Consider the following 24,998-nt stretch of genomic DNA (forward strand, 5'->3'; position numbering starts at 1 on the left):
TTGGTAAACATAAGTGTTACAAAAAAATTAAAAAACATATCCTATATATAATAAAATACTAGTAATGTTTCTTTATTGTTAAGCAAAATAAAAATTTCCAGCAAAACAGGGGATTAGGTATGAGATAGGCATTTAACAATTCTTTCTTTAGAATTGATCATCCCACTACTAGATATATTCTGCGCCGGATAAGTACTGTTTAATCGGTAACAATCGCGAAGAATTCAAAAGAGAGGTAGGTAGGTTTGGTTTGGTTTTGGCAGACGGAATTTGGAAAATTCTGCTGATACAAATTTTAAGCAGTCTACGTATAAATTATTCTTAAGCTAATATAAAAACTCGTTGTGGTACCGGTAGAGTTCACGACATCCAAATAAGTCCTCAATTATCATTCTGATCTGTCGAGCAACAAATTATAACCGTCGTGTGCAAATTTGAATATTATTTTTATGCTAAATTCAGCGGTCAATCGAGTCATCCAATCAAAAATAATATATAGCTGTAACACTACCTACGCGAAATATTGTAGGTTTTACTTAGGAAAGATAAGGTTCTCATAAAGGCCTACTTATGGCCAGGCTTAGTTCGAAAGTATAAAAGAAATTCAATATTTGTGGAACGCTAGTATGTTGATACAAATATAATAAATTTAAATGTCAATGTCTAATACGTAGAGCATGTGTTCTTTAAGTGTTTAATGTATATACAGTAAAGAAAGTTAAATATTATTTACATAGCTAAAGCGTATTTATAATGAAATTTTCTACTGTATATTGATCGCAAAATTTCAAGTTCTTATCAATGTTTGAAATCCATTTTGAAGTAACCTGGAAATAAAGCAGAAATCAGCTGTACTTAATAAAGTAGCTTAAAAGTTTTAAGAACTTCCTCGTTATAAATTCGGTTTATACTACAAAGTTCGTATTCAATACTTATCTAAACTTTCGACAAATTTGCAATGCAATAAATTTTCAGACTCCATAAGACAGCACCTAATGTTTGTGTAGTATTGTTTACTATACACCTAATAGTATTCGTAAACTATAACGTTTTCAAATACGCCCACAATAGTTTAATTTCATGTAAAAACTCATGTGCGTTATCTTCTAACTTAAATCTACTTTCCAGAGCTGTCAAACCATTTTTTCTAATTAAATTTGACATATTTGACACTTCTCACTTGTAGATTGTGAGATACCAATTAAAATATCGGTCTAGGATGGGTTCAATATATAAACTCGTAATGACATTGCATTGTTTCTCTTATCGTTAACGACGCTGATACATATTTATAACAAATTTGATTCTTATTTAAGAAAGATATTTCCATACAATGAAAACTGAAACGTGTATTGTTCTAGCTTATTTCTTCTGAAGTAAATCAGCGTATCAAAATTAATATTCTCATTATGAAACTGGAAACTTCTTTGAGTAAGCCCGACAATAGAATTATATATGTATTAGTTAATATATACCTGTTATAGTTATAAGTAACAATATTCTTTGTTCTGCCATTCAATGTAGCGAAACAAAATCTGTATTTTGATAGTAAATTAAAAATATTATTCATATTAACGCATAAAATTTAGGCTAAATGCTAATGTTTCGTGATGAGGTCATATCTTAATTATATTAAATTTTAAATGTAATTTGTGAATCGTATCTCATATTAACACGAATTAACTAATACTGGCATTTAATCTCTTCTATTGATGTTGACAATTTACATCCTTTAATAAACTAACAAAAACTTCATGCATTTATTTTGCTTCATTTATTAATCATTTTTTTATATATTTTATGTAACGCTCTTCATCAACATACTGTTATTATTTCATTACTAAAGTTCTCACATTACGCTAGGAAGTAAGGCAGGGTTATGGTGGACGCGATCAATGTACTCGTGATCAGGAACGTATCAAATCAAACTACCTATCAAAAACGTATGATATTTTGACAAACAGAAGTCATTGTTCGTACTCATTTTTGAATTAAACCTTGAACCACGGTACTAAATATTAAATAATACAGATAACATAAAGTAGTTGAATTTCTTATAAAAGAGTACCGACTCTTGATCTTCCAGTTGTAACCTTGAACTCCTAGTGCTTAGAAAAATAATCGTGCCTTACAGCGTGACAATTGAAAAGTTTGTTACTCCAAATAGAAGGCCTTCTCGAGCAGTAGGTACTTTCAGCTGAGTGATTATTCACGCAATTTAAATTGTAGTTTCAGTGTAAATCACAAAATTTGGACGACGGCAAGAAATTAAAAGAAATTTACGCGTCCTGTATATTATAGAGATAACTGAATATTTTTTATATAGAATTGTACATTATAATTATATAAATGTGCCTAAAATAAAAAAAATATGCGAAATGTTAATACTAAGTGCGCTTTATAACTTGTATAGTCTGTAGAAATAAAGAAAATCACAAGTCTACTAATGAAGGACAGTCAGTGAAAGAGACGAGACGAGGATGTTTGAATATGGAACAAAGTTAATAGATCTTTAGCGAGTTTATTTTATAAGCCAACTATTTTAACTTATACATAACCGTGAAAAAAATACTTATTACGCCCGTGGGAAATGGAGAGTGCGGTAACAATCCATGTGAACATCTTAATATAATAAAAAATAACTTATCAAAAATATTATTACACAATTTTTAATTGGCCTATTTCGATCCGGTTGCAAACTGATTTGTTTAATTTTCCAATTTGAATGATGATTTATTTAAAATTCCCGCTGATAAACACGATGCTGTCCTCTGTATTGTACTAAACTACTTAAATAAAAATTAAAGTTGATCGGTTCAATAATACCGTAGAAAACAAATGTGTTTGTAAAAGAAGTTTCAACAGTTACCTTAATTTATGTGATTTCACCTTTAAGAAAAGACAAACAATTCTTAAAAGGCCGGCAACGCACTTGCCAGCTATTGAAAGTGTTCAAGGGTGGCGGTATCACTTAACATCAGTTAGCAATGACGAGCACATCATTTGCCGTTTGCGTCGTCGGTATTTAATTATTGAAATTGCATATGAAAAGTCTGGATCCCTTTGGTAGTTACACACTTAATACATTGGATTGGAAGTTACACAGTACGGGCGCAGATCTTGTAACAGGAAGATTACGTTTATCCAGCCTAGTATCGGAACGTAAGAAACGTCCTGTCTGGACCAACAGTCTCCTGGCCATTACCTCTAAATAGCAAATTGAAAATAAAGTCTTATTTTTTATTTATTTATTAACACTTCCTTGCAGAAGTATAGTACAGAATACAGAAATATAGTATAATTAAAATAATTAAAGGAAAAGGAGAGCAATTATTATCGCTTTCGCGCGATCTCTTCGAGGCAACCACACAGGTCTTATTAAATAATTAAATAAACTTATTATTTATTATAAGGATTTGGTTATTTTTTTTCTTTTCTATCTAATTGGTCATCAGTTGTAAATGGTTGAACATATGTTAAAAATATTATCTATATAGAAAAAAAAATCGTATATTTTTATTTGAACAATGTGACGAAACAACACTACAATATATATTTAATCATTAATCAATAAGGATAAAATATATAGTGTAGTGTTGTTTCGTCACAATGTTCAAATAAAAATATACGAAAAATTATTTTTATTTTCTTTTATTATCAATTAGGTATATTAGAATATAGAAAAAATAAGATCCGAAACGATATTGTAGCTACAATAACATTTTCTTAAATTCATTTAAATATTTGATAACAAGCAAAATGAAAGATGACCGTAGAGCTACAAATTGCTTGCACGCACTGGGTGACTTAAAAAAAATTGTTTTATTAAAATGTTATCCCATAGAAATAGTATTGATAAGTGAGTAATATAATTCAATACGAAAATAGATATGGAACTGTGTAAGATTTATCACGGATAAGATCCACTTAGCCTTGATAATGATAACTAAATTATAAGATTTTATATTTATTTGAATACTCCGAAAACAGAGATTAGAAGAAAAATTATTAAATTGAAATCATTTACATGGTAACTTTTCTCATTTAAAATGTTTCACATTCATAATAATAGACTTTGACTCTATTTGTATCATGAATGTTATTGGCGTGATGTCATTTTATTACAAACAAAACACCCGCGATTTCCCTAATGTAGAGATTTGCCGATGCTTATGGGCAGCTGCGCTATTGATAATAAATCTAAACCAACAGGTGGCCCTTTTATATTAGTAGTTAAGCAGAAAATTAAACTCTTTATTTTTTTATTTCACTCACTGTTCCTCTATGAGTATTGATTGAATCCATTAGATATACAAAAGAAGCAAAAAGTTACGAAATAAATTGTGCTTTTATGTAATTACTAGTTGAACGAGATCCCGAATTGATAATAGCTATATAAAAGTATTAAAAATCGTTGAGGGCAATTGCGCAATTACGACTTGTCTCAGGCTTCGCCGGGGCCGGTGCAACACCGCCTACGTAACAGCATCTGATGCACGTAATCTGGTGCAGTTACAGGATATATTCGGCACACAAATCCGACCTTCTAAATGACGCAATTATAAACAAATAATAAATTTACTCACACAGATTTTACGTATGACATTTATTTTATTTATAGAAAACGTCGCACCTACGTTAACGTGCCTCTGCCGTAACGATAGCTGCGTAAGTGAAATAAAACAGATTTAATCATTAAGTGCATACGTACGTGCACTGGATTCAATTATATCAGCTTGCAGGTGTAGATATCAGTCTGGATCCAGAGTCAGGACCGTCCTCAGTCAAACGAACATATCAAAAATAGGGAGTTGAAGTAGATGCGACCGGCTGTTTATAAACATTCAAACAATACGCAACGGGATGCGATCGATACTGGGAGGAGCGCGCTCTGCCACCGGCTAGGCCCACACGGCTACTCACAGCTTCACTACAATATGTATAAACGTGACTACAGTTTACTGAAGCGCGGACGAAAGCAATGATTGCATTATAATGCGCAGTCTACAACACGAACACACTGAACGAACGGCGATTGCCGTGTGCGCCTTCCTGGCCGTTACGTCACGCAGTTTTGACAGTTCGCAGTTGAGACACGAGGGTAACCGCTTCATGATCGCCAGCCGTGCTGTGGCGCCACTGTCGGCAACATGCCGCGACCGCGCTGCGCCGATCGATACCTACTAGATACAGCTAGAACGCGGTGCGCCGCGTGATCCAATTAGGGCTGTCAGAACTACTGTGCTCCTCTATACATGAGTTGAATAAATTGGACTACCGAACACATGGCTTGTATTTTTCTAATTCACGGCCTTCAGTTGGAGAATAAATTTCTGCGAATATACGTTTTTGTTTCTATACAAAAATGTGGGGTTACGGGGGCGTTACACGTTAGTCAGCCCTATCATTAAAACCACGAGAATCTAAGTTGTCGACCGTTCTAGAGCTACTTCGCTACTTGCTGCATTATAAATCTGCGTGACGGCGAGCGCACTCTTCTAACTATTGCTTCTAACGGTCCTGCTATTGTCCATGCACGATTCACAGAATTTATCTTGATGGGACTAGGCTTCAAAATAGGTATCTACGTTGAGTAATATTTAACAAGAAATTATGAACATATCAGCTAAATAATAACTGCATGTACTGTAAGCCGACTCAAATACGCGCTAGAAGCTTTAATTCGTTTCAGGATCAATAGGGATGTGAATTCCGGGAACGAAAACATTTTGATTGCTGTAAAAATTTAATTAAATGCAAAAGAATATATCTGCGCCTCATGATGCTTTTTGGTCACGTACTGAGCATATCCTCGATGTCCATTGTACAGATCCTGGGTTTATTTCCAAAAAAAACTTCTAATTGATATATAATTATTTTTAATCCTTTATTATTCAAATTCGCTCTTAAGTGACGAACCTCCCCCAATGTGCATGGAAGCGTGAAACTACTGTCATATTTCAGTGCTTTTTGACAATCAAAAGCAGCTTTCTTCCTTACCTTTCTTTAGTTGCCGTCTACCATCCGTCTACGGAAAAAAACATTACTTACAAACGCACAATAAGACAATACAATTATCTAGGTAATTATTATAACTACATTAGTTATCTGAAACTAAACATCAGAAATAAAGTTAATTAAAATTTTTAATTAGGCTGAGCAAACGATATTTCTTTCGAAGCAAATATTACGCATAGTAAATGCGCCTGTTTGACCGTCGAAAGTCAGCTGTCTATTATTGTGCAATTGTTGATGAAGTAATAGCTCAACATGGGTCTGGTAAGGGCAGCTTAGAAATTTACAGAATTAACAGACTAATACAAAGGAGTGTCTTGTGTGACTCTTACCAGAATGGTAAGGAGCCCTTTTTTTAGCCCTGAAATGTCCCCATTGCGCTGTCTCACACATTCATTGGTGGGGAATCTCGTGTGGAACCTGTTAGATGGCGTGTGTAAAAAGGTATGGCTAGCCCATTGCTACGTTGCTATACTTATACGTGTAGGCGCGCAATAATAGGCCATATTAACTTGTGAATTGCAGAGCAATCGTTTATAATATGTTTATATCTGTTTATGTAACATAATAAGAAAAAAACAAATTGATTAAGACAATTGTTTATTTAAATATTTGGCGTTGCATACCCACTTGAAGTTTAGCAGACATCCACAAGACAAGCCTCTACAATAAAACTAATAAATATCGCCAAGTTCTTGCGTCACTTATAGCCGTTATATTGTTTCCCATCAGATTCACTTCTATTGGTAAATGTAAATAATATGGTAAGATTAGTAGCTGGAGTATATTTTACAAATAGTTAAGACATCAAGACTTACACAAATACAAGCTACAGTATTCGTTGCGCCGTTTACCTCTCATTCAATGATCCTGGTTAATATATTTCAATCTGTTCAAGGAACCGCATCATTTGCCTTGTTTAAAACGACTCAATGAATAATAAAATTCTAAAAAAATCCGATGTAAAAATATACACATACATAAAAAAGTGTTGCGAACATTTCACTGTTTAGCCAGTTTAGCTACATTTCACTATTGCTGAATAAAAAAGATAAAATCGGAAAACTGGACGACAGCAAAGGTGATCTCACACTTAAATCGATACTGTAATCTTATGCACTATGATAAAGTTGGAACCTGGCGATGTTTAAAAAGCTATCCAAAAAAATATATGCCATCAGCACGAACAAAATACACCGCAATTTAACAAGACTTGTCCCGCATAGTTTACCGTCAAACATTGAATTGTACAACATGGGTTAACTATGTGCTGAGTTTAGAGTGAGTTCAGTACACCTTCAGTTGATTCTTGTCATCGAAGCCGGCTGAATGGCCAGCGTTGCGAACGATAAAAGAGTTCCCATCAAAATGCATTCGTCTTTCGCCGCGTCTGTTGAAAAATCTGCTTAGATCTCTACGTGATATAAAGTTAAGAATCGAAATAGCAGTATATCAAATGCATTTGTTTCTTCATCTCGTATGCCTCGCATACTTCCCTCCGTTAACTTATACAATTACGTTTTATTTAATAAATATATCTATTAAACAAAACTTGCAAGTCCTACCAATTTGTTTCGTTTCAACAGCATTGGTCATCTATTTTATACGACTTCCAAACCAAAACCACCTTATTCTTTACACTTCTTTGAGTTATCTTGAAGACTCTACGCGTGGCGTATAAACATATCTAGGCATATCTAGACAGCCTCACCGCACAAACAAATGCTGCGTCTGGCCCAATGATGCCGTGCAGTGGAGAAAGGGGCTCGTAATTGAGGCAGATCCATTAGTGGGACTCGTTCGGAGCTGGTACTTGTGGCTGCAGCGATGAATTCTGAAATTTTAGATTAATTTTTTATAATTGCCTATAACTTCATTACTAAATTGTTTGAAAGTTTATATTTTACATAACACTTTCAATTTATAATTTTTGTGGAAGTATTTGTCACCGAAAACAAAAATAAACAACTATTTACATCTATACAATAAAATATGAGGATTCCAAATACTAGACGTCACTAGATTTAACGTCAAGCTCCCGAAAACGTCAAATTATGCAACTTTATTTTTTTTTAAGGGACAGGAGGCAAATCTGCATGCGGGTCACAGTTATAACCGCCGTCCATGAAAACTGCCCCGCAGGGGTCTAGCGTGAGTGCTGCCGATTTTTTTTTTTTCTTGAAGTTTTACATTTAACGACGACAATCTTCAAGAACAGAAAATCACAATCTAGCTCGCTCTATAGAATGTAATGTATAACAAACCTGACAAGACCATCAGCGGTTTGACTGACGCGAACATTGTTGATGATCCAGTTGTCAATTCCATCGTCCGTCAGCCAGTATTGGGCGGCTTGAAGCAGAGAAAGCGCCTCGTTCACGTAAGAAGGGCCGTGCCGAGACTCGCTTCAACAAAGGGTTTCAAATACAAAACCATCACGTCAGAATTGGCCACATTCCTGCATATGCCGTGATACGGCAATTTAGTTAACATTTTTCTTTTTATCAACTCCCTTTTAACACATTGCGTAAACGCACATTTGCTGGGCTAATTTTAACCAAGAAATAAGGCTAGTGCGTTCATCTGGGTAAATAGTTTGCGTATAATTATACCTTTATTTAACAACTGAGAATTTGTTTTGAATCTTGATACCAAAAATATTTACCGTATTCACTTACAAAACATGAGCATGGAATAATAACACTTCCCATAGCTAATTTATTTTTCATAAGCTTATTGTCCGAGTAGCATTATGTTATATATAGCCCAATCTTATTAAGTAATGATACGTACGTAGTATCAATTATGAATTTTGTAGCGTGAAACGATGTTTTACAAGAAAAGTTTCTAAAATTATATACTGAAGAGCAGCAATTTTATTTGGTACCGAATAGGTATGGGAATTTATTTCTTTGTGTACTATTTCTTCACTAATTTTGGAGCTACTAGTTTTCCGTGTAAGCCTGGAGCCTTTCGATCAGCACACCCAACCTACTTAGACAGTACTTGCAACAATAAGGACTTACTTATAAAATACGTTGAGGGTAAAGTCTTGGCTCATGTCAAGGAAAGTATCCGTCGTGGTTCGTGTTCCAGCCGCATCAACTAGGTATACCAGCGCGCACTGCTCTGCGGTGAATGAAACTCCCTTGTACCACATCTTGGCGTACCTTTAAATACCGATTTCCTTGATAGGAGCCTACAAAACCACATGGCTGTGACTAGACTAAGCTGTGATCCAAAGGGCCTTCTTCGTCGTCTACTAATAATTATTAGTCACAGATATCCTACACCTTTCACAGAAACATGGAATATATGCACACCACTATCCTAAACCATTCAAACATAATAAATTATAGGAGATTTACCATCTGCGTTATTTCTGATTATCACCTGTTGGTGACCGATGAAATCCCAGAATGTGATACCCTATATGATATAGTACGGCCCATACCAGTAAATGTTTTTTATTTTTATCAAAGGTTTTATCGTATAGGATTTTAACCGATACATCAAATTGTCTACACAATCTAATCGCTAATAGCATATTTTTAAAAGTATACAACGTATCTAATTTATTGCCAAGAGCCTCTTCTTAACTTCTCACTAAAAAACTTCTGTAAGATGAAACAGTACGTTAGAAAATATGATAGGTCAGTGCCCCTCACAGAAGCTAGGGTTGTACAAAGGGCATAATTTAAGGTTGCTTACTTATTATTCCCTTGTTGGTGGCGCGCTTGGATCTCGACGCGGGAACCATAATGATACACTCTCCCGTTGGGGTGTATGAGGGCCGCGGCAGCCCCGGACCGGGACAAAGCCAATATTATGTTGTTCTTTGCATTTGTCACCCGCACTGCGCCATCGATTGTCATATCCACCCTTCAAACAATACTAGTACAACTCTGCCTCAAAGTAATTGACTTAAAATCAGATCCTAGATTCAATTCTCAAAATATCATAACTGTTGCGGGTTAGAAGGATTATAAACAAAAATTATCTTTAAGACAAACACGGAATTTGAATTGTCCCATCTGGGCAAAGACGTAACCTAGAAATATATTTTTACTAACAGTTGTAATCGTCTACGTAACGGAAACCAAACAATATTTGTTTTCTGTGTGTATGCCAGATGCCTTATATCTGGGACGAAATAAAAAAATACATATAAATAAATCACACTACATTTCGTTACCTCGTTCGCAACAAAAAAAAATATATAAATGCGTCTCAAAAATGCTTTAGCCAACTAATACACTATTGGTTTTCAGCATTAAATATACCAAATCATTTCGATTTTTCTAGAATCCTAACTTGACAACGTCATTTAAAAAACCAGTCGGCCCGAGTTTCTTAGTAATTGGGAAAAATCAGATGCAATGTTTTTTTAAAGTCGGTAAAATTGTTACTGAATTAGATTCAAATTTGAAAGGGATTTAAACAACTATGATAAGAACTCTTAAAGTTTATTAAAACAATGGACTCATTTCACAGCTTATAGAATAATGAAGACGGAACTCACTTGACGCGGTCTCTGAGACGTAGACAGATAGTGCCGTGCGGTGTGACAGACGCATTGTACCCGGCGCCTCCGACCACATCCGTTACCTTTTCAAAACAAAAGGTAAAACCGTGTACAAACGTAAAATACAACATCATTTTCAACACATCAAACTGTTACTACACTTGATGTTATGAACATATTGCTTTCGAACCCCACTAATAAACTTATTCATACAAAAAAACAACTAATTGCACCATTTTATCGAAGGTACTCATCTATCTTTTCAATACGTAATTACAATCTAGTACCTTGTTTTTATCACTAGTTTTTATATGTTTCTTACCCGATGCATGTTCAACGGTCTGAGATGAATAAAGCAAAATCTTTACTTTTTTAACTAATTTACACAGACCACGTTCACAAAATAAACAATTTCAAGTGGGAACCAGTTCTCATTTTATAAATTCTAAGTATGGTGCAAGTAATTTTTTAGATTATTATGGGTCGAGATTATGTTGCTTTTGTTATATTAGCCCAACATGCAATATATTTTTTTCTTAAAGCTAAACATCCCGCCAATTATTCTTATAATTTGTCTTCAGTAACAAACAGAATACGTATAAGAAATTGCGGAGGGCATTCATCTTTATTGGCCTCAAAGTTTCGCTCAGCTTTAGTAGACCAGATGCAGTCCATTAAGATAAGCCAATTAAAGCGCCTTCTGAACTTCCTAACCCCATCACTTCATACATACGTCACGTCTTACGGCTGAAATAGGTAATGCCTATTCATCATTACTTGCAGAGAAATTTCAATATAGTATAGCAGAACAGAGCAGACATAATAAATTAAAAACACGATCAATTTCTGTGTCCATATGTCCTGATACATAAGCGAATTAAAAATATAGTAAATTATGCGTAAAGATAATTACGACTTTTCACAGTATATATATTAAATGAAGATGTGATTAACCAATTTATTGTTCCCTTTGCTGAATAGGCTTTCTCCCAATAAGAGTATCTATTAGGCTAGGTATTAGCAGGGTTCGCTAAAAGTTACGTATTTATAAATTCCAGTCTAGATCCAATTCTTCATGTGTCACTTTTATTGAAAGCATATTGCTTTGAACTTATCTTTATGGGTAAGAGAATAAGCTATGTAACACAAAATAATAAGCAATAATTAGGAACTGTTGAACTGAATAATTAGGTACTAGAACCTGTAGGTGTTTTTAAACTGAGTCACAAGACATTATTCATGCTATCCAAACTCATACATTTTTAGTAACCGACTACCAATAGAGCTGTATAGAAGATTAGCTCTACGTATAAAATAGTAAAGGTAACATACACGTATACAACGACCATACCTCCAGTTCTCTCCAGGTGTCAGCATGGTAGATGTCATCCCCGGGATAAAAAGGCGCTTTGCGCTGTAAAGGCGCGCGCCACGGGGGCTGCCAGGCGGTCGCACCAACTAATTCTGCTTGGCCAAGACCACCCTCAAGAAACTTGCTGTAGTCTTGGAACGCAGATACATTCGACTCCTCCTAGTGTCGCAAAATACAATACTTGATTAATGAAGCTATACAGTACAAAGGCGTTTCATTGTTTTAAAATCACCACGTAAAATGTACTAAATAGTCTCTACCCCTTAGCCAAATATTGTACGTTAATACCGATTCGTTTAAGTAATGTGATATATCTCTGCAAATAAATATTATATCACTAGAAAAGAAAATGTTCATATATGACATCAATGGATATTTGATCACCTGGTTATATGAATGTGCTGTATATACACTTCTAGGGCGAACCGGCATAACATCCTTTCTGAAGTCTGTAGTAGCCATTCTAAACCTTCAACTTAAACTTGGTAGATCACTCACTGTTTTAAATAAAAAACCAGGTCAACAAAGACTACGGTCGGCAAATATTACATAGTACGAATCATACTTTAAACGACCAAAAAGTGAAGAAAAAAGGCATATGTCAATTTTAATTCCATATTCAAATTTTAATTTATTCTAGTTGGTGTTTAAGTAATGGCCAGTTACGTTTAATTATGTTACTCTGTGACTCTTTCAAAGAATTTATGTTTTGTTTACTGTAATAATCTGTAAATGCATAACAATATTATCCCATGATAAAAAATGTATAATATTAGTTCATGACAAGCGAACAACGTAATATTCCAAGATTACTGTTAAAATATATATATATAATTGATTACTGAATCAATTTGAATTTGTTCTAGCTTGGAACAGATATTTCTTTTGTATTATCAATCGTTACCGTTAATCGATAGAAATTAACTTTCGAGCGGTAATGAGTATTCTTTTTATACAATAAATAGGTACATACATACATTATACATAAGAAAGACATTAAAACTTTTTAATTATGTAAAAAAAACTTTAAAAATCTTAATTATGTAAATAATCAAATATTTTGGTATTAAAATATATAAATATAAAATATATTTTACATGGTACTTATAAAGTAAAAAAATAAACACCTGGGTAGAATAGTTAGAAATAGAGTCTAAAATCAAAAAGATTTACTCAACATCTTTTAATAAGTAAGTTTTAAAAGTGTACTTTTTTGAATTACGCTTTAATTTTAAATAAGGCAAGAAGTCAATGTTTCTGATGTAATAAATAGCCAGCATATAGTTGCCAGTCTTAATGTTCTGTAACTTGTACCAACACGTAACATCTGCGTAAGTAAAATGCTCTTAGTCTGTGGTTCAAAATATACAATATTTACGTCAAAGCTACAGAAAACAAATGGTAAATTAACCTTAAATAGGTATAACCTATAATACCTTGGTTAAATAATGAACATTTTTTAATAAGTAATGGTTATATAATTATTTATCTCGTGTAAATATCGAGGCTAAAATTATATATGATTGATGATATTGATTTGATCTATGATTATACGAATGTGCACAAACGTTAGTAGCACAAGTCTTCATCTGTGCACACTCGCTGAAATTTTAAAATACATTTAATATGATTTAGACGACTTAAACAATTTTTGTATTAGAAAATCTATTATTTTGAAATGATAAGATAAGAAGAGGGAAAAAATAATCAGTAAACTTTATTGGTGTCGAAACAAAAACTGGCAATATTTAAGTAGAAACGATTTTTTTTTGGATTGTGGTAACATTTTTGGCCCGCCACGTTTCGCCAGCGGCGGCCAGTTTTACTTTCCCACTTGCTATCTACACGGCATTAATTTTACGATCCAGAAAGAATAACACGCGTGGCACACGATGTCTACACCCGCACCAGCTTTTAAAATAGGAATCGTTAAACAGGTAAGGAAAAATGAGAAAATGTCTTGTTATTTTCTGATTCCAGTATATGTTACCTCGTGCCGAGTATATGGATACTCTAATATGCCTTGTTGGCACCACATTTATAACTGCTCAGTCTCATAAAACGTGTGACAAAACTATAAATTATATGTGAAATATGTTGCGTAAACAGTGAAATATGGTTAATTGTGTCGAATATGATGTCTTTTCGTAAGTTTTTCTATTGTTATAATTCATTAAAGCGTGCAAATGTTCTTCAATATTGGCTGGTCACGTCTAAGCTTTCAATTTCAATTTATATGGATAGCGTAATTTATTTCACTTAAATTCACTCATCTTCCAGGTTTTATCTGGTGACACGGTTGTCATAAGAAAACAGCCACAAGGGGGTCCTCCACCAGAAAAAGTAATTTCACTCTCTGGCGTAACGGCGCCGAAGTTAGCTCGACAAAGAACACCTAACAAGTTAGTCTTTTATTTTTATAGTAAAACAATATAATCTTATAATTATTTATCTCTTTACACTTAATAGCAAAAAATGATAGTAGAATAAAGAATATGTGTACCTCTCCTATTTTAGAAGTTAGAGTACAGTATATGTACCATAAATATTATATATTTCTATTTTGTAGAAGTTATTTAAGTCCTTTATTAGAGTATGTCATTGGGGTAATGAATTAACTATTAAAATTTACTTTCTCTTATTAGCCACTTAAAACACAGTCTGTGTTGACACAAAGGTTGAGATTATTTAGTGCATTTGCTAATGATAATGTCTGTCAAGAGGAATGATTTAAATATGGGACAAACATGTTTTGAAATATGACTATGAATACTTGATATTAAATCTTTAATTTATTGAGCTGTGCGTATCTATTTATGCTTTACATGATTGTTTTTTCAATATAATCATAATAAGATCTTCTACCTAAATATGCTCTTCTTATTTGTTATTGCTTATGCAAATTGTATAATCTACCTATATAGGAATCTTTTTATAGATTTTGTTTTCTTTCTACTTTGAAGGAAATTTTACTAATCATTATTTTCGAACTCATATTTAAACTTAAAAAGGAAAAACATAATAATATCACTTATACCAATACTTGTTAGGTTTTTAAATTATTGAGATTGAAATATTGCTAATAGCCTATGTTATCTTAAAATATTTACAAGTATTGTTGAGAATACAAAGCAATTACACAAACCAATGACAACTCAACTATAAATAGGAAAGCGATGCTTTTTGCGAACAATATCAAGCTACTATAAAGATAGCATATTTCCATTGATTTTCTAAATCATCACATTGTTTTATATAATATTTTTATTTTAGTGATAGTGAAACCCCTGATGAACCATTTGCTTGGGAAGCCAGAGAGTATTTAAGAAAGAGATTGGTTGGAAAAGAAGTTATTTTCACTTCTGAAAAGCCTCCAAACTCTGTTAATCGTGAATATGGGACTATATGGGCAGGCAAAGACCGTACTAAAGATGAGAATGTGGTAGAAGGCCTTCTTGCTCAAGGTTTTGTTAAAATCAGAGAAGGTGCCAGAAATATACCACAGTTGAAAAAGCTTGTTGAGCTTGAAGATCAAGCAAAGTTACAGGGAAAGGGACTATGGGGAACAGATGTGCAGGTAAATTATTTCTCTAGTCTATTTTATTGTAAGACTAATAAAAATTTATTAAATTTGATGTACAGGTAAGACTTATTTACAATTCAGTCAAACTTAATGACACATAGTTAACATGTTTTGAGATTAACAAAATAATTTAAATTAATTATTTTTAGGATCATGTGCGTGACATAAAATGGACAGTTGAGAATCCAAAGGCATTCGTGAACAAATTAAATGGTCAGCCATTGAAAGCAATTATTGAATATGTCCGTGATGGATCAACAGTAAGACTTTGCTTGTTGCCTGATTATGTCCCCATAACCATGATGTTATCTGGTATCAGAGTAAGTACTATTAAAAGAGACATTATTTCAAATTTTTTATTAACAATTTTGTAACTACTATGAATATATTTTCAATATTTAATGGTTTTAGTGTCCAACAATAAAGCAAGATGGAGAAGCAGAGCCCTATGCACAGGAAGCAAAATTCTTCCTTGAATCCAATCTTCTGCAAAGAGATATTGAAGTTATATTAGAATCTGTTAACAATAACAATTTTGTGGGAACCATTGTGCATCCCCAAGGAAACATTGCTGAAGCTCTATTGAGCCAAGGATTTGCTAGATGTGTTGACTGGTCTCTTGCCGTTATGAAGTCAGGTAATTTATAATCCATGCTACTTTTAGTATTAAAAATATATCAAAGTTTTAAATTTAATATATTACTTCCGACTGAATAAAAATAATGTTTGGGAATACATATATCCATAGGTGCATCAAATCTGCGATCTGCCGAACGTACAGCAAAGGAGGCTAAACTCAGAGTCTGGACAAATTATGTGAGCAATGCCCCTGTTATTCCTGCAAAGGAGAAAGAATTCACTGGAACAGTCTTGGAGGTCATTAATGGTGATGCAATGGTTGTTAAAACTGGAAACAACACACAAAAGAAAGTTTTCCTATCAAGTATAAGATCACCACGAGAAAAGTAAGTTGTTCAATCTATTATAAATGAAATCACGGAATCTTTGACATGTATACACACATTCGACATACACTTGATTATAAAGATATGAACACATCCTTTTTACAAATTACGAATTTTTGTAACAAGCTTTGAAGACACTCACTTTTCCTTCCTGCTGTGTAAAACAAACTTTGGCTATTATAGTTCACTTCACGAAAATTCACAGACTTCACCAAATTTATAAATTTTGTTGTATTGTAGGAACTCAAATGATGAAGAAGGCAAACAATCACCCAGGCCAAAAGGTTTCAAACCTGTGTATGATATACCATGGATGTATGAGGCTCGTGAATATCTGAGGAAGAAACTAGTTGGAAAGAAAGTTAATGTCACCGTTGATTACATTCAACCAGCAAAAGATAATTTCCCTGAGAAAATTTGTTGCACTGTAGTAGCTGGTGGAACGTAAGTTTATGAGCTTTCATACTAATAAAATACATTTTTAAAATTTTCTAATGGTTATTATTTTTTACAGCAATGTTGCCGAAGCACTTGTTAACAAAGGTCTTGCTACTGTTGTTCGCTATAGGAATGATAATGACCAGAGAAGTTCACATTATGACAAATTACTTGAAGCTGAACTTAAGGCTACAAAATTAGGAATTGGTGTTTACGCTAAGAAAGACATTCCCACCCACAGGATTCAAGATACTAGTGGAGATGCTGCAAAAGCCAAGAAGTTTTTCCCATTCCTAAAAAGGGCCCAAAAAACTGATGCAGTAGTAGAGTTTGTAGCAAGCGGATCAAGAATGAGAATTTATATCCCAAAAGAATCTGTCATAGTAACACTTCTATTGGCTGGTATTAACTGTCCTAGGGCAGCACGGCCAGCTGTCGGCTGCCCAGGTATGCAGGCACCTGAACCATTTGGAGAGGAAGCTCTCCAATTCACTAAAGAGAAATGTCTTCAACGTGACGTCAAGGTTACAATTGAAGAAATGGACAAAGCGGGCAATTTTATCGGATGGTTGTGGTTGGAGAATGAAAACCTTTCCGTTTGTCTTGTCGAACAAGGGCTTGCCTCCATGCACCATACCGCAGAAGCATCAGAGTTTGGTAGAAGCATTAAGAGTGCCGAAGAGAACGCGCGTAACAAACGTTTAGGTATTTGGAATGACTACGTTGAAGTAGCGCGAGTAGAGAAAGTTACTAATTCCCGTGTTATAGAACGTGTTATTAAATACGACAAAGTAATTGTAACTGAAATTACCCAAGAGGGAACTTTTTACGCTCAAAACATAGATCTGGGCTCGAAATTAGAAGCACTGATGGAGGTCATACGTCAGGAATTCAAGAACAACGCCCCATTACCGGGTAGTTTTGTGCCTAAACGGGGAAATATATGTGCAGCTCGCTTCTCTATGGATGAGCAGTGGTACAGAGCAAAGGTCGAAAAAATTGTTGAAGATAAAAATGTTCACATTCTATACATTGATTATGGTAATAGAGAGGTATGTCCACTTAATATATACTGTTTATTAACATTAATGTATATTTAAAAATATACAATGTTTTTTCAAAAATTTACTAAGGTCAAACATTAAATAGGAAAATTATTTTTTTTAGATTGTGAATTACTCACGTTTGGCTCAACTACCCGCTGGTACTGAATCTGATCAGCCCTATGCCACAGAATATGCTTTGCTAGGAATAAAGTTCCCCGCTGACCCTGAGGACAGGCTAGAAGCAGTTCGCGCTCTATCATCGGACACTCTTAACAAGAAACTACTGCTCAATGTTGAGATCAAGGGCACTCCATCCTCTGTTACTTTAGTAGATCCTGCTACTAATGCTGATCTGGGAAAGGTGAATTTTTTAAAATATTTAAATATGATAGAGAGATACTGATGAGAGATGAGATACTATTTAATTCAAAAACCATTAATTGATGTAGTAATTTATTTTGCTTGTGTTATGTTGGTTTTTCTTTAAACAATATTCCTCTTAAGCTCGTATTAAAATACATATACTTGACTTTGAATGTGATGAAATAAATTATTGAATTATAACTTTTCTCAATCTCACCCAAATTAGTATCATACATATAAACTGCATAACTGCGGTATAACAGATTTTCGAAGTACATTTAAATAATACTATTGGACTTATTATATTCTTAAAATTGATAATATTAGTTATATGTTTAATTAATCATTGTAGAGGACATTAATGAATACCATATATTCTCTTTCCCGCAGAACCTCATCAAAGAGGGTCTCGTATTAACGGATAAACTCCGTGAGCCGCGCCTCGCGTCTCTCATGGCGGACTACCGTAGTGCGCAAGAGCATGCGAAGGCATCGCGGCTGAATCTATGGCGACACGGCGACATCAGTGAAGACGACGCGCTCGAGTTCGGCGCTCGCCGCTAGCCCCCTCCGGGCCAATGGTACGACGCCACCACTTCGCCAGCCCACACCCTCAATTGTGCCACATGTACCGCGCCACACGCAGAAATCGTCATCTACACGGCCATATATGAGTTCTTGTGAAGTGATCGTACCAAGTGACCGTTTAACAGTGATGGTGCCGTGACGAATTATTTTATTTCCTTTCTCCTCATTATATGTACTATTATTTGATGAATTTGTATGCAAAATATGATGAAATAAGCATTTGGTTCAATGCCAGTTTTTTTATATTTTAATGTCAACTACAACTTACAGATGTTTACTGTATTCAAGATTTTTATATTAGTTGTTGTTGTTTTTATTTTTTTTTATTACCACAAATATATTGTTAAGATTGGATATCCATCCATAAGCTAGTGTTATAGTAAATGTCTATAAATTTAGTACGTTATTGGATGTTGCATGTTGCCATCTGTACTAAGAAAAATAATAAAATATTTGTCAGCATAATTTTTTTCACGATATTTTTTTTACTTTTTACACAAACACGTTTTATGTCAAACTTTATACATCTATTTCCAGAAACATTAGTTGCATAATCATAGTTAAGTGTGAATTGTCTAAATTATTATAATAAGTCTGATAGCATTACATGGCATTAAGTATTACATTTTAATATTGGATACTTGATGTTGACTAGTTTTTACACTTCATACATTTTTCTTGAAAATTTACTTACTACCTCTCCTTGAGATAACAATAAATAAATGTAACCACACGGTACATGGTTTGTTAAACTATTATCTTGAAATAAATAATATTTTTAGGAACTATACTGGCTTATTCATTTTACATCTATACTAGTCTTTAGAGGTTACTATTGAAGTTGGGATATACACTGTATTTACAGAGTGCTGAGGTAAAGCTCACATTATTTCTTTAAGTTACGAAGATTACAAATTCTTAATTTTATTTTTAGGTACTATTGTCCAAATTATAAGGAGTTACAATTGTCTCTAATCTTTCAACTATTATTATTTCTTGGGATTCTAGAGTAAAAAATAATTAAAAAAATACTTTATTAATTTTTCAAAATATTATTTTCACAGCAATACAAAATATAAGTTAAATTATTTTTATTACAATACAAGGTGTGTGCAGTGTGCCAGTATATTAAGGCATACATTGGTAATCTTAGTCTCAAAGTAAATTATTAAAATTGTGTATTAATTAAGTATTTTAAATGACCATAATATTATTTCTTTTAATCTGATATATCTAGCACCTATCTACATAATAAAGCATTCACTCTAGATAAGTTACATAATATGTACTTTCTCTTTGTACACTTTGATATTTAACATGACATTCACTTTAATATAATTTATATTAATAAAAAAATTCTTAACAAACGGAAAACATGTTCTTATTAATTTGACGAAATTATGCATAGCTTTAGCCTAAGAAACATATTTACAGCTTGTCAAAATCCTTGCAATTGTTGTTTTTACTTTTGAAGCTCTTAAAATTAACAGTTCTCTTTATAATTGGTACGCTTAGGACCAAGTGTAAATATAAAACAGAATAGAATAATGGAATAGTCGTATATTTGAACTAACTTAAATAAATTTAAGAAACTCAAGATAAATTAAAAACCTTGTTTTCATGATTTATATTATGAGTAGAAAGTTTAGAAAGTTAAATAACCTTGACACAATTATTTTCAAAGAGAAAGTTAAATTTGGAGCTTCTTACCAGCAAATTCTTAACTCAACTGCAAAGTAAAGGGAGTACATACAGTACACTAATGCGTACCATTTGGAATGAATTTATTTTCAACATTTGACCAATAACTTGCTTTGTATAAAATTGACTTGATAGAATTGATTGATCTTTTATGAACCTACTCCTACTTTGTATTTAGTAATGCAGCAAGAATGGAATATTTGCTAGAAATAATTCATCATGCTACCCATTAAGTTATTTAAGGCTTTATGACAAGAAAAAATGTACCTTCATGTAAAATCTTTTAAAATTAAATATAATAAATATATCCTTAGGTATCTATTAAAATACTATTTAGCATGCGAATCTTTTTACTCAACAACCACTCATCGCCATCATATATATTATTTATTAAAATATATGGGTAACAGACAAAGGAGTACAAAATTGTGGTAAATAATTCTATCATTGACAGTGTACATTATTGTTAGTAGTTATTAATATAAAAACTAAATCATACCATTATCAAGGCTTGTGCAATTAACTGACATCATTTACTACTAAAAAATAAAATTCCTCATGCATTTTTGTTTGTGAAAATATATCTGAGATAAATATAAAACAAAAAACATATTTTGTACATGATATCACAACATTTGTATAATGTAATGATAACTTTTATTAAAGCTATACAATATGTACAACTTTGTGGGGATCAACTTCACTATCAAAAAAAGGGACTATATTTTTTGATACCGGTGGCAAATTCACAAGAAACTGTTGTATTGTAGAATAATAATCTCGACATGTCCAAGTGTTGTCATGACCTCCACCAGGCATTTCAGCAATCTTCTTGCAGACTGCTCCACATCTAAAGTATAGCTCTTTAGCCATTGGTGGAGGCACCAAGGCATCATTTGTCCCACATACAACTAGTGTTGGGGTGACAACATTCCCGATTTTCTTTAAAGACAAATACTGAAAAATTAGATTTTTTAAGATTAAATTTAAAAAATGTGATTCCACACTTTATTAAAATATTAATACTCCATATAACAAAATAGTGCATGTCATTACCAATCAAGGAGTGCTTATTGCTTAGTGCCTCCAGAAATAGAACAATGGACCCCGTGGTTATATACACTGCACGTTAATAATACCACAAACACAGGTGTTTATTAAAGTATTTAAAAAAATAAAATAAGTGACAAACCTTATTTTTATGACATATTTGTGGGAGCCATAGTAAACATCTCCATTTGAGAATAATTTTAGCCATATCTGGAATGCTTGTAAAAGTATTTTCAATTACCATTGCCCAAAGTTTATTTCTGTTATCTAATCTAGAAGCAAGATCAATAGCTACTGCTCCACCTAGAAATAACCAGGTACAGATAAAATCATACTAAAAAAAATATTCCACCTTAATACCTACTAAAAAGTAAAGTCATGTACCCCTTTATGGGGCAGGGGGAAAATAATTCTTAATATAATATTTAATTGTAGGTAAGTTGATTTCTAACCTTCTGCACCTGTCTAATGTAACTATTATGTTAAATTCTTTGAGTTAAAACCTTAAACCTTACATGATTACTAAGGAGCTGTCTGTTGTACTTTTTCCTATAAAAATATCCCAATCAAGTTCTAATATTATGGTAAAGCTATCAAGACTTCATTGATACTATGTCAAGCATCATTGGTACTATGCATGCCATGCATTTTGCCAGTTTATTATTTACAGAATAATTTCTATTTGAATCCCTTTCATTAATATAACATTTTGAGTAGAGAATTATTGCTAACAATAGTTCTCTAAATAGTAATCTTACCTAAAGATCGTCCAAATAAGAATATTTTATTCCTGTCAATATCACTTCTTTGCATTAGATAGTCAAAGGCAGTTTGTGCATCAATATACAATCCTCGCTCTGATGGTGACCCTTCTGAGAGGCCATACCCTCTATATTCCATCATCAATATGTTGATATTGAGCTTGTGATAAAATCCAGATACATTTGCTAGTCTTTAATCAAAAACAAGTTTTAAATATAATATATTCTCTCTAGAAATATTTAAGTATGTATTGTGTGTACTGAAATTATCTCATATTTTTTTAAGACTACAATTTATGTTTTACTTGACAATATGTGCTATTCAGTAAATAAAAGTTAATCCATTGTGTTATAGATCACAACAGATTAACTTAATATATAGAATTACACTTACCTTTGACCCATATTGCCTGCATTTCCATGAAAAAATATCATAGTAGGGACATTATTACTATTGTCTTGTTGCTTTATGAAGAACATATGAATTTTCACTCCATCTTTGCTATTTATTTTAATACTCTCATAAGGAAGTTTGTAATTACTTGGTTGTAAAACAAAGGCTCTAGCATCAGGTGGGTCATTTGGGTAGTACAAGAGAAGATCTTGAGCATTATATAGGATTCCTATAATAATAATAATAATATTTTTTAAATGCAACATAACACTTAAGTAAATTATATTGCAAATAGCATAAATATCCCTGGTCAGTGAGAATCACTCAGTTATTACATACTCGCTATTGTCTAGGATATGCTTTTAATATGGAATGAAATCACAGTCAACACCACAGTCCATCAGCAATGAATTATCAAAATGTATTAAATATAAACATCATAAAACAAATTTAAAAATAAATGACCCATACATTTAAGTTCTGCGTTTAGGCATTAGAGAACTTATAATGATTTTGGTTAAGGGGATTTCAAATTTAAATTATTAGTTATTGTATATTATGATACCTGAGAATCCCAGCGTAAATACGATGGCGCCTATAGCTGATCCATAAAACCAGAACACTATTATACTAGAAAATATAATAAACATAGCAACCACCCATAGTCTGTATAAAATTAGTCTAATTATGTGATACATGTTAATTGTGTCTTTTTCATATGTATACAGAAATTCATTTTTAAATAAACAGTTATATGATTTGTGAAAGATGGTCATAAATGACCATGAGAATGCGAGAACAAGATGTTTTCTTTAAATAATTCATCTTATATCATGTATAAACATAAATACAATTTAATAAAAACAATTGTTTTGACACCGTAACTATTCTAAGACAGTTGTGTTACCAGTTAATCATTAATGTAATATGTAATGTTTTTTAATTCTTTATGTTATGAAATAATTGATTACTGGCCTTTTTTGTTAACTTGAAACTAGTAAGTAGCCCTTGCCTTACAGCTGTCAAGTTGAAGTTAGCAATGAGTTACATCATCTCCATTCTGTCTGTCAGTCTTGACAAACAGATATCTCCGTAACCATTCCTCCATACAGAATACAAATATAGTAGTGAATATATACACCACTCTACATATAAATTTAAAGGAACATTGAAATAACGCTCTCTTTAGTATAGGCTCTAAACTAAACCTAAAATTATATTTGTCATTAATATAATTTGTATTTTTTTATGCAAATTTGGTACCATAAAAAAAATAAACCAATCATTACTAAATCCTAGGTATACATCAATAAACTATATAATTTAAGAACTTCGTTGTACCATATTATTGAAAATAAATAAAAATAAAATGGAAAATATATGAATATGAATTTTGATACTTGTAACGTATACAACGTTGAAATGATAAGTAATTGTTCCTTTAAGTGGCACTTATAATAAGTATGATAACACCATCACCCTAAAAGGTCCAAGTTATTCCGACCCCGGCTTAATATGCAGCTTCTCGACCTTAGATCGTGGACATCGAACAATAAATATATATGTATATAGAAAATTTAAAAAAGTTTGTCCTTTTTTAATTAAGATTTAGATTATTTATGTAGCTGGAGCCAATATAATTTTTAGTTCAGTAGTTAACTAAAGGCATACACCATGTGCCGAATAAAGTTAGGGAGGCGAGGTAGCTAAATGGCGTAATTCAACGGCGCCGTCGAGACCTATCAAAAACGAAAGATAAAATAATTTCGAAAAGAAAAGTTCGTATGGTAAAAACCATTTTAGCGGTGGGTGTGGCGTGTACGGTTTTTCAAAATTGTTAAAAAAAAAACAGTTACTTGGGCATTCTCGAGCGCGTCAGATGTTCCCAGTCCCAAGTGCCTCTGTTAACAACGGTATACTAATCTGCCGGTTTGCGTGGTGGGGGTAGGCATATAAAGTAGTCAAAAATGCAAAAAAAAAATTACTCGAGCGCGTCAGATTTTCGGAAGGGGTGTAAAGTAGGCCCCAAGGAAGCTCCCTTTAAAAAAACTGACGACGGCGTGACGATAAGTTACGATGAATTTTTGGAAATGCAAAAAAAAAGTTTTTTTGAAATACTCGAGCGCGTCAGATAGATAGGGGAAGTTTATCTCGGTATCCTGAAGGCATATTTTCTTAATCTGACAAAAATGTTGGT

General features: G+C 32.9%; 4 protein-coding genes across 7 annotated transcripts in view; 1 reads left to right on the forward strand and 3 right to left on the reverse strand.

Annotated features, from left to right (window-relative positions):
- Positions 1–5,069, reverse strand: part of LOC123719007 — a 26,495-nt gene extending 21,426 nt beyond the window's left edge. The window contains exon 1 of one of the 4 annotated variants that reach the window (XM_045676088.1): positions 4,712–5,057. The gene's annotated coding sequence lies outside the window, so the exon portion shown is untranslated. Of the gene's footprint in view, positions 1–4,711 lie in introns of all 4 variants that reach the window. The other 3 variants (XM_045676090.1, XM_045676087.1, XM_045676086.1) reach the window with 3 other exon arrangements.
- Positions 5,070–6,598: 1,529 nt separating this feature from the next.
- LOC123718986 lies at positions 6,599–12,513 on the reverse strand. The gene is made up of 8 exons (XM_045676020.1): positions 12,297–12,513; positions 11,892–12,071; positions 10,538–10,623; positions 9,727–9,897; positions 9,042–9,185; positions 8,280–8,420; positions 7,727–7,849; positions 6,599–7,405 (listed from the first exon to the last, which is right to left on the reverse strand). The coding sequence occupies exons 1-8, from the start codon at positions 12,372–12,374 to the stop codon at positions 7,303–7,305; spliced, it is 1,026 nt and encodes a 341-aa protein (XP_045531976.1). The 5' UTR covers positions 12,375–12,513; the 3' UTR covers positions 6,599–7,302.
- A 1,188-nt stretch (positions 12,514–13,701) lies between these two features.
- LOC123718492 (staphylococcal nuclease domain-containing protein 1) lies at positions 13,702–19,683 on the forward strand. Its single transcript, XM_045675049.1, has 10 exons — positions 13,702–13,849; positions 14,193–14,314; positions 15,186–15,489; positions 15,645–15,815; positions 15,907–16,132; positions 16,244–16,460; positions 16,701–16,904; positions 16,975–17,950; positions 18,066–18,305; positions 18,698–19,683. Exons 1-10 carry the CDS (start codon positions 13,805–13,807, stop codon positions 18,869–18,871), a joined length of 2,679 nt encoding a protein of 892 aa, XP_045531005.1. The 5' UTR covers positions 13,702–13,804; the 3' UTR covers positions 18,872–19,683.
- LOC123718494 (protein ABHD13) lies at positions 19,358–23,807 on the reverse strand. Its single transcript, XM_045675051.1, has 5 exons — positions 23,367–23,807; positions 22,802–23,030; positions 22,405–22,598; positions 21,789–21,949; positions 19,358–21,553 (listed from the first exon to the last, which is right to left on the reverse strand). Exons 1-5 carry the CDS (start codon positions 23,575–23,577, stop codon positions 21,263–21,265), a joined length of 1,086 nt encoding a protein of 361 aa, XP_045531007.1. The 5' UTR covers positions 23,578–23,807; the 3' UTR covers positions 19,358–21,262.
- Between the last annotated feature and the right edge of the window lie 1,191 nt (positions 23,808–24,998).

The sequence above is a fragment of the Pieris brassicae genome, chromosome Z (genome assembly GCF_905147105.1).
Source record: "Pieris brassicae chromosome Z, ilPieBrab1.1, whole genome shotgun sequence".
Lineage (NCBI taxonomy): Eukaryota > Metazoa > Arthropoda > Insecta > Lepidoptera > Pieridae > Pieris > Pieris brassicae.

Excerpts from the sequence above, each read along its gene's own strand:
- LOC123718986 (XM_045676020.1), bottom strand. The coding sequence starts at position 12,374 with ATGGCTACTACAGACTTCAGAAAGGATGTTATGCCGGTTCGCCCTAGA. Across the intron at positions 9,898-10,537 it reads CGTCTCAGAGACCGCGTCAA|GGTGGATATGACAATCGATG; the intron begins GTGAGTTCCGTC and ends TATTGTTTGAAG. Across the intron at positions 8,421-9,041 it reads ACCCTCAACGTATTTTATAA|CGAGTCTCGGCACGGCCCTT; the intron begins GTAAGTCCTTAT and ends CCTTTGTTGAAG.
- LOC123718492 (XM_045675049.1), top strand. The coding sequence starts at position 13,805 with ATGTCTACACCCGCACCAGCTTTTAAAATAGGAATCGTTAAACAG. Across the intron at positions 15,490-15,644 it reads TATGGGGAACAGATGTGCAG|GATCATGTGCGTGACATAAA; the intron begins GTAAATTATTTC and ends AATTATTTTTAG. Across the intron at positions 16,905-16,974 it reads ACTGTAGTAGCTGGTGGAAC|CAATGTTGCCGAAGCACTTG; the intron begins GTAAGTTTATGA and ends TATTTTTTACAG.
- LOC123718494 (XM_045675051.1), bottom strand. The coding sequence starts at position 23,577 with ATGACCATCTTTCACAAATCATATAACTGTTTATTTAAAAATGAATTT. Across the intron at positions 23,031-23,366 it reads ATTTACGCTGGGATTCTCAG|GAATCCTATATAATGCTCAA; the intron begins GTATCATAATAT and ends TTATTATTATAG. Across the intron at positions 21,950-22,404 it reads CTTATTTGGACGATCTTTAG|GTGGAGCAGTAGCTATTGAT; the intron begins GTAAGATTACTA and ends GGTTATTTCTAG.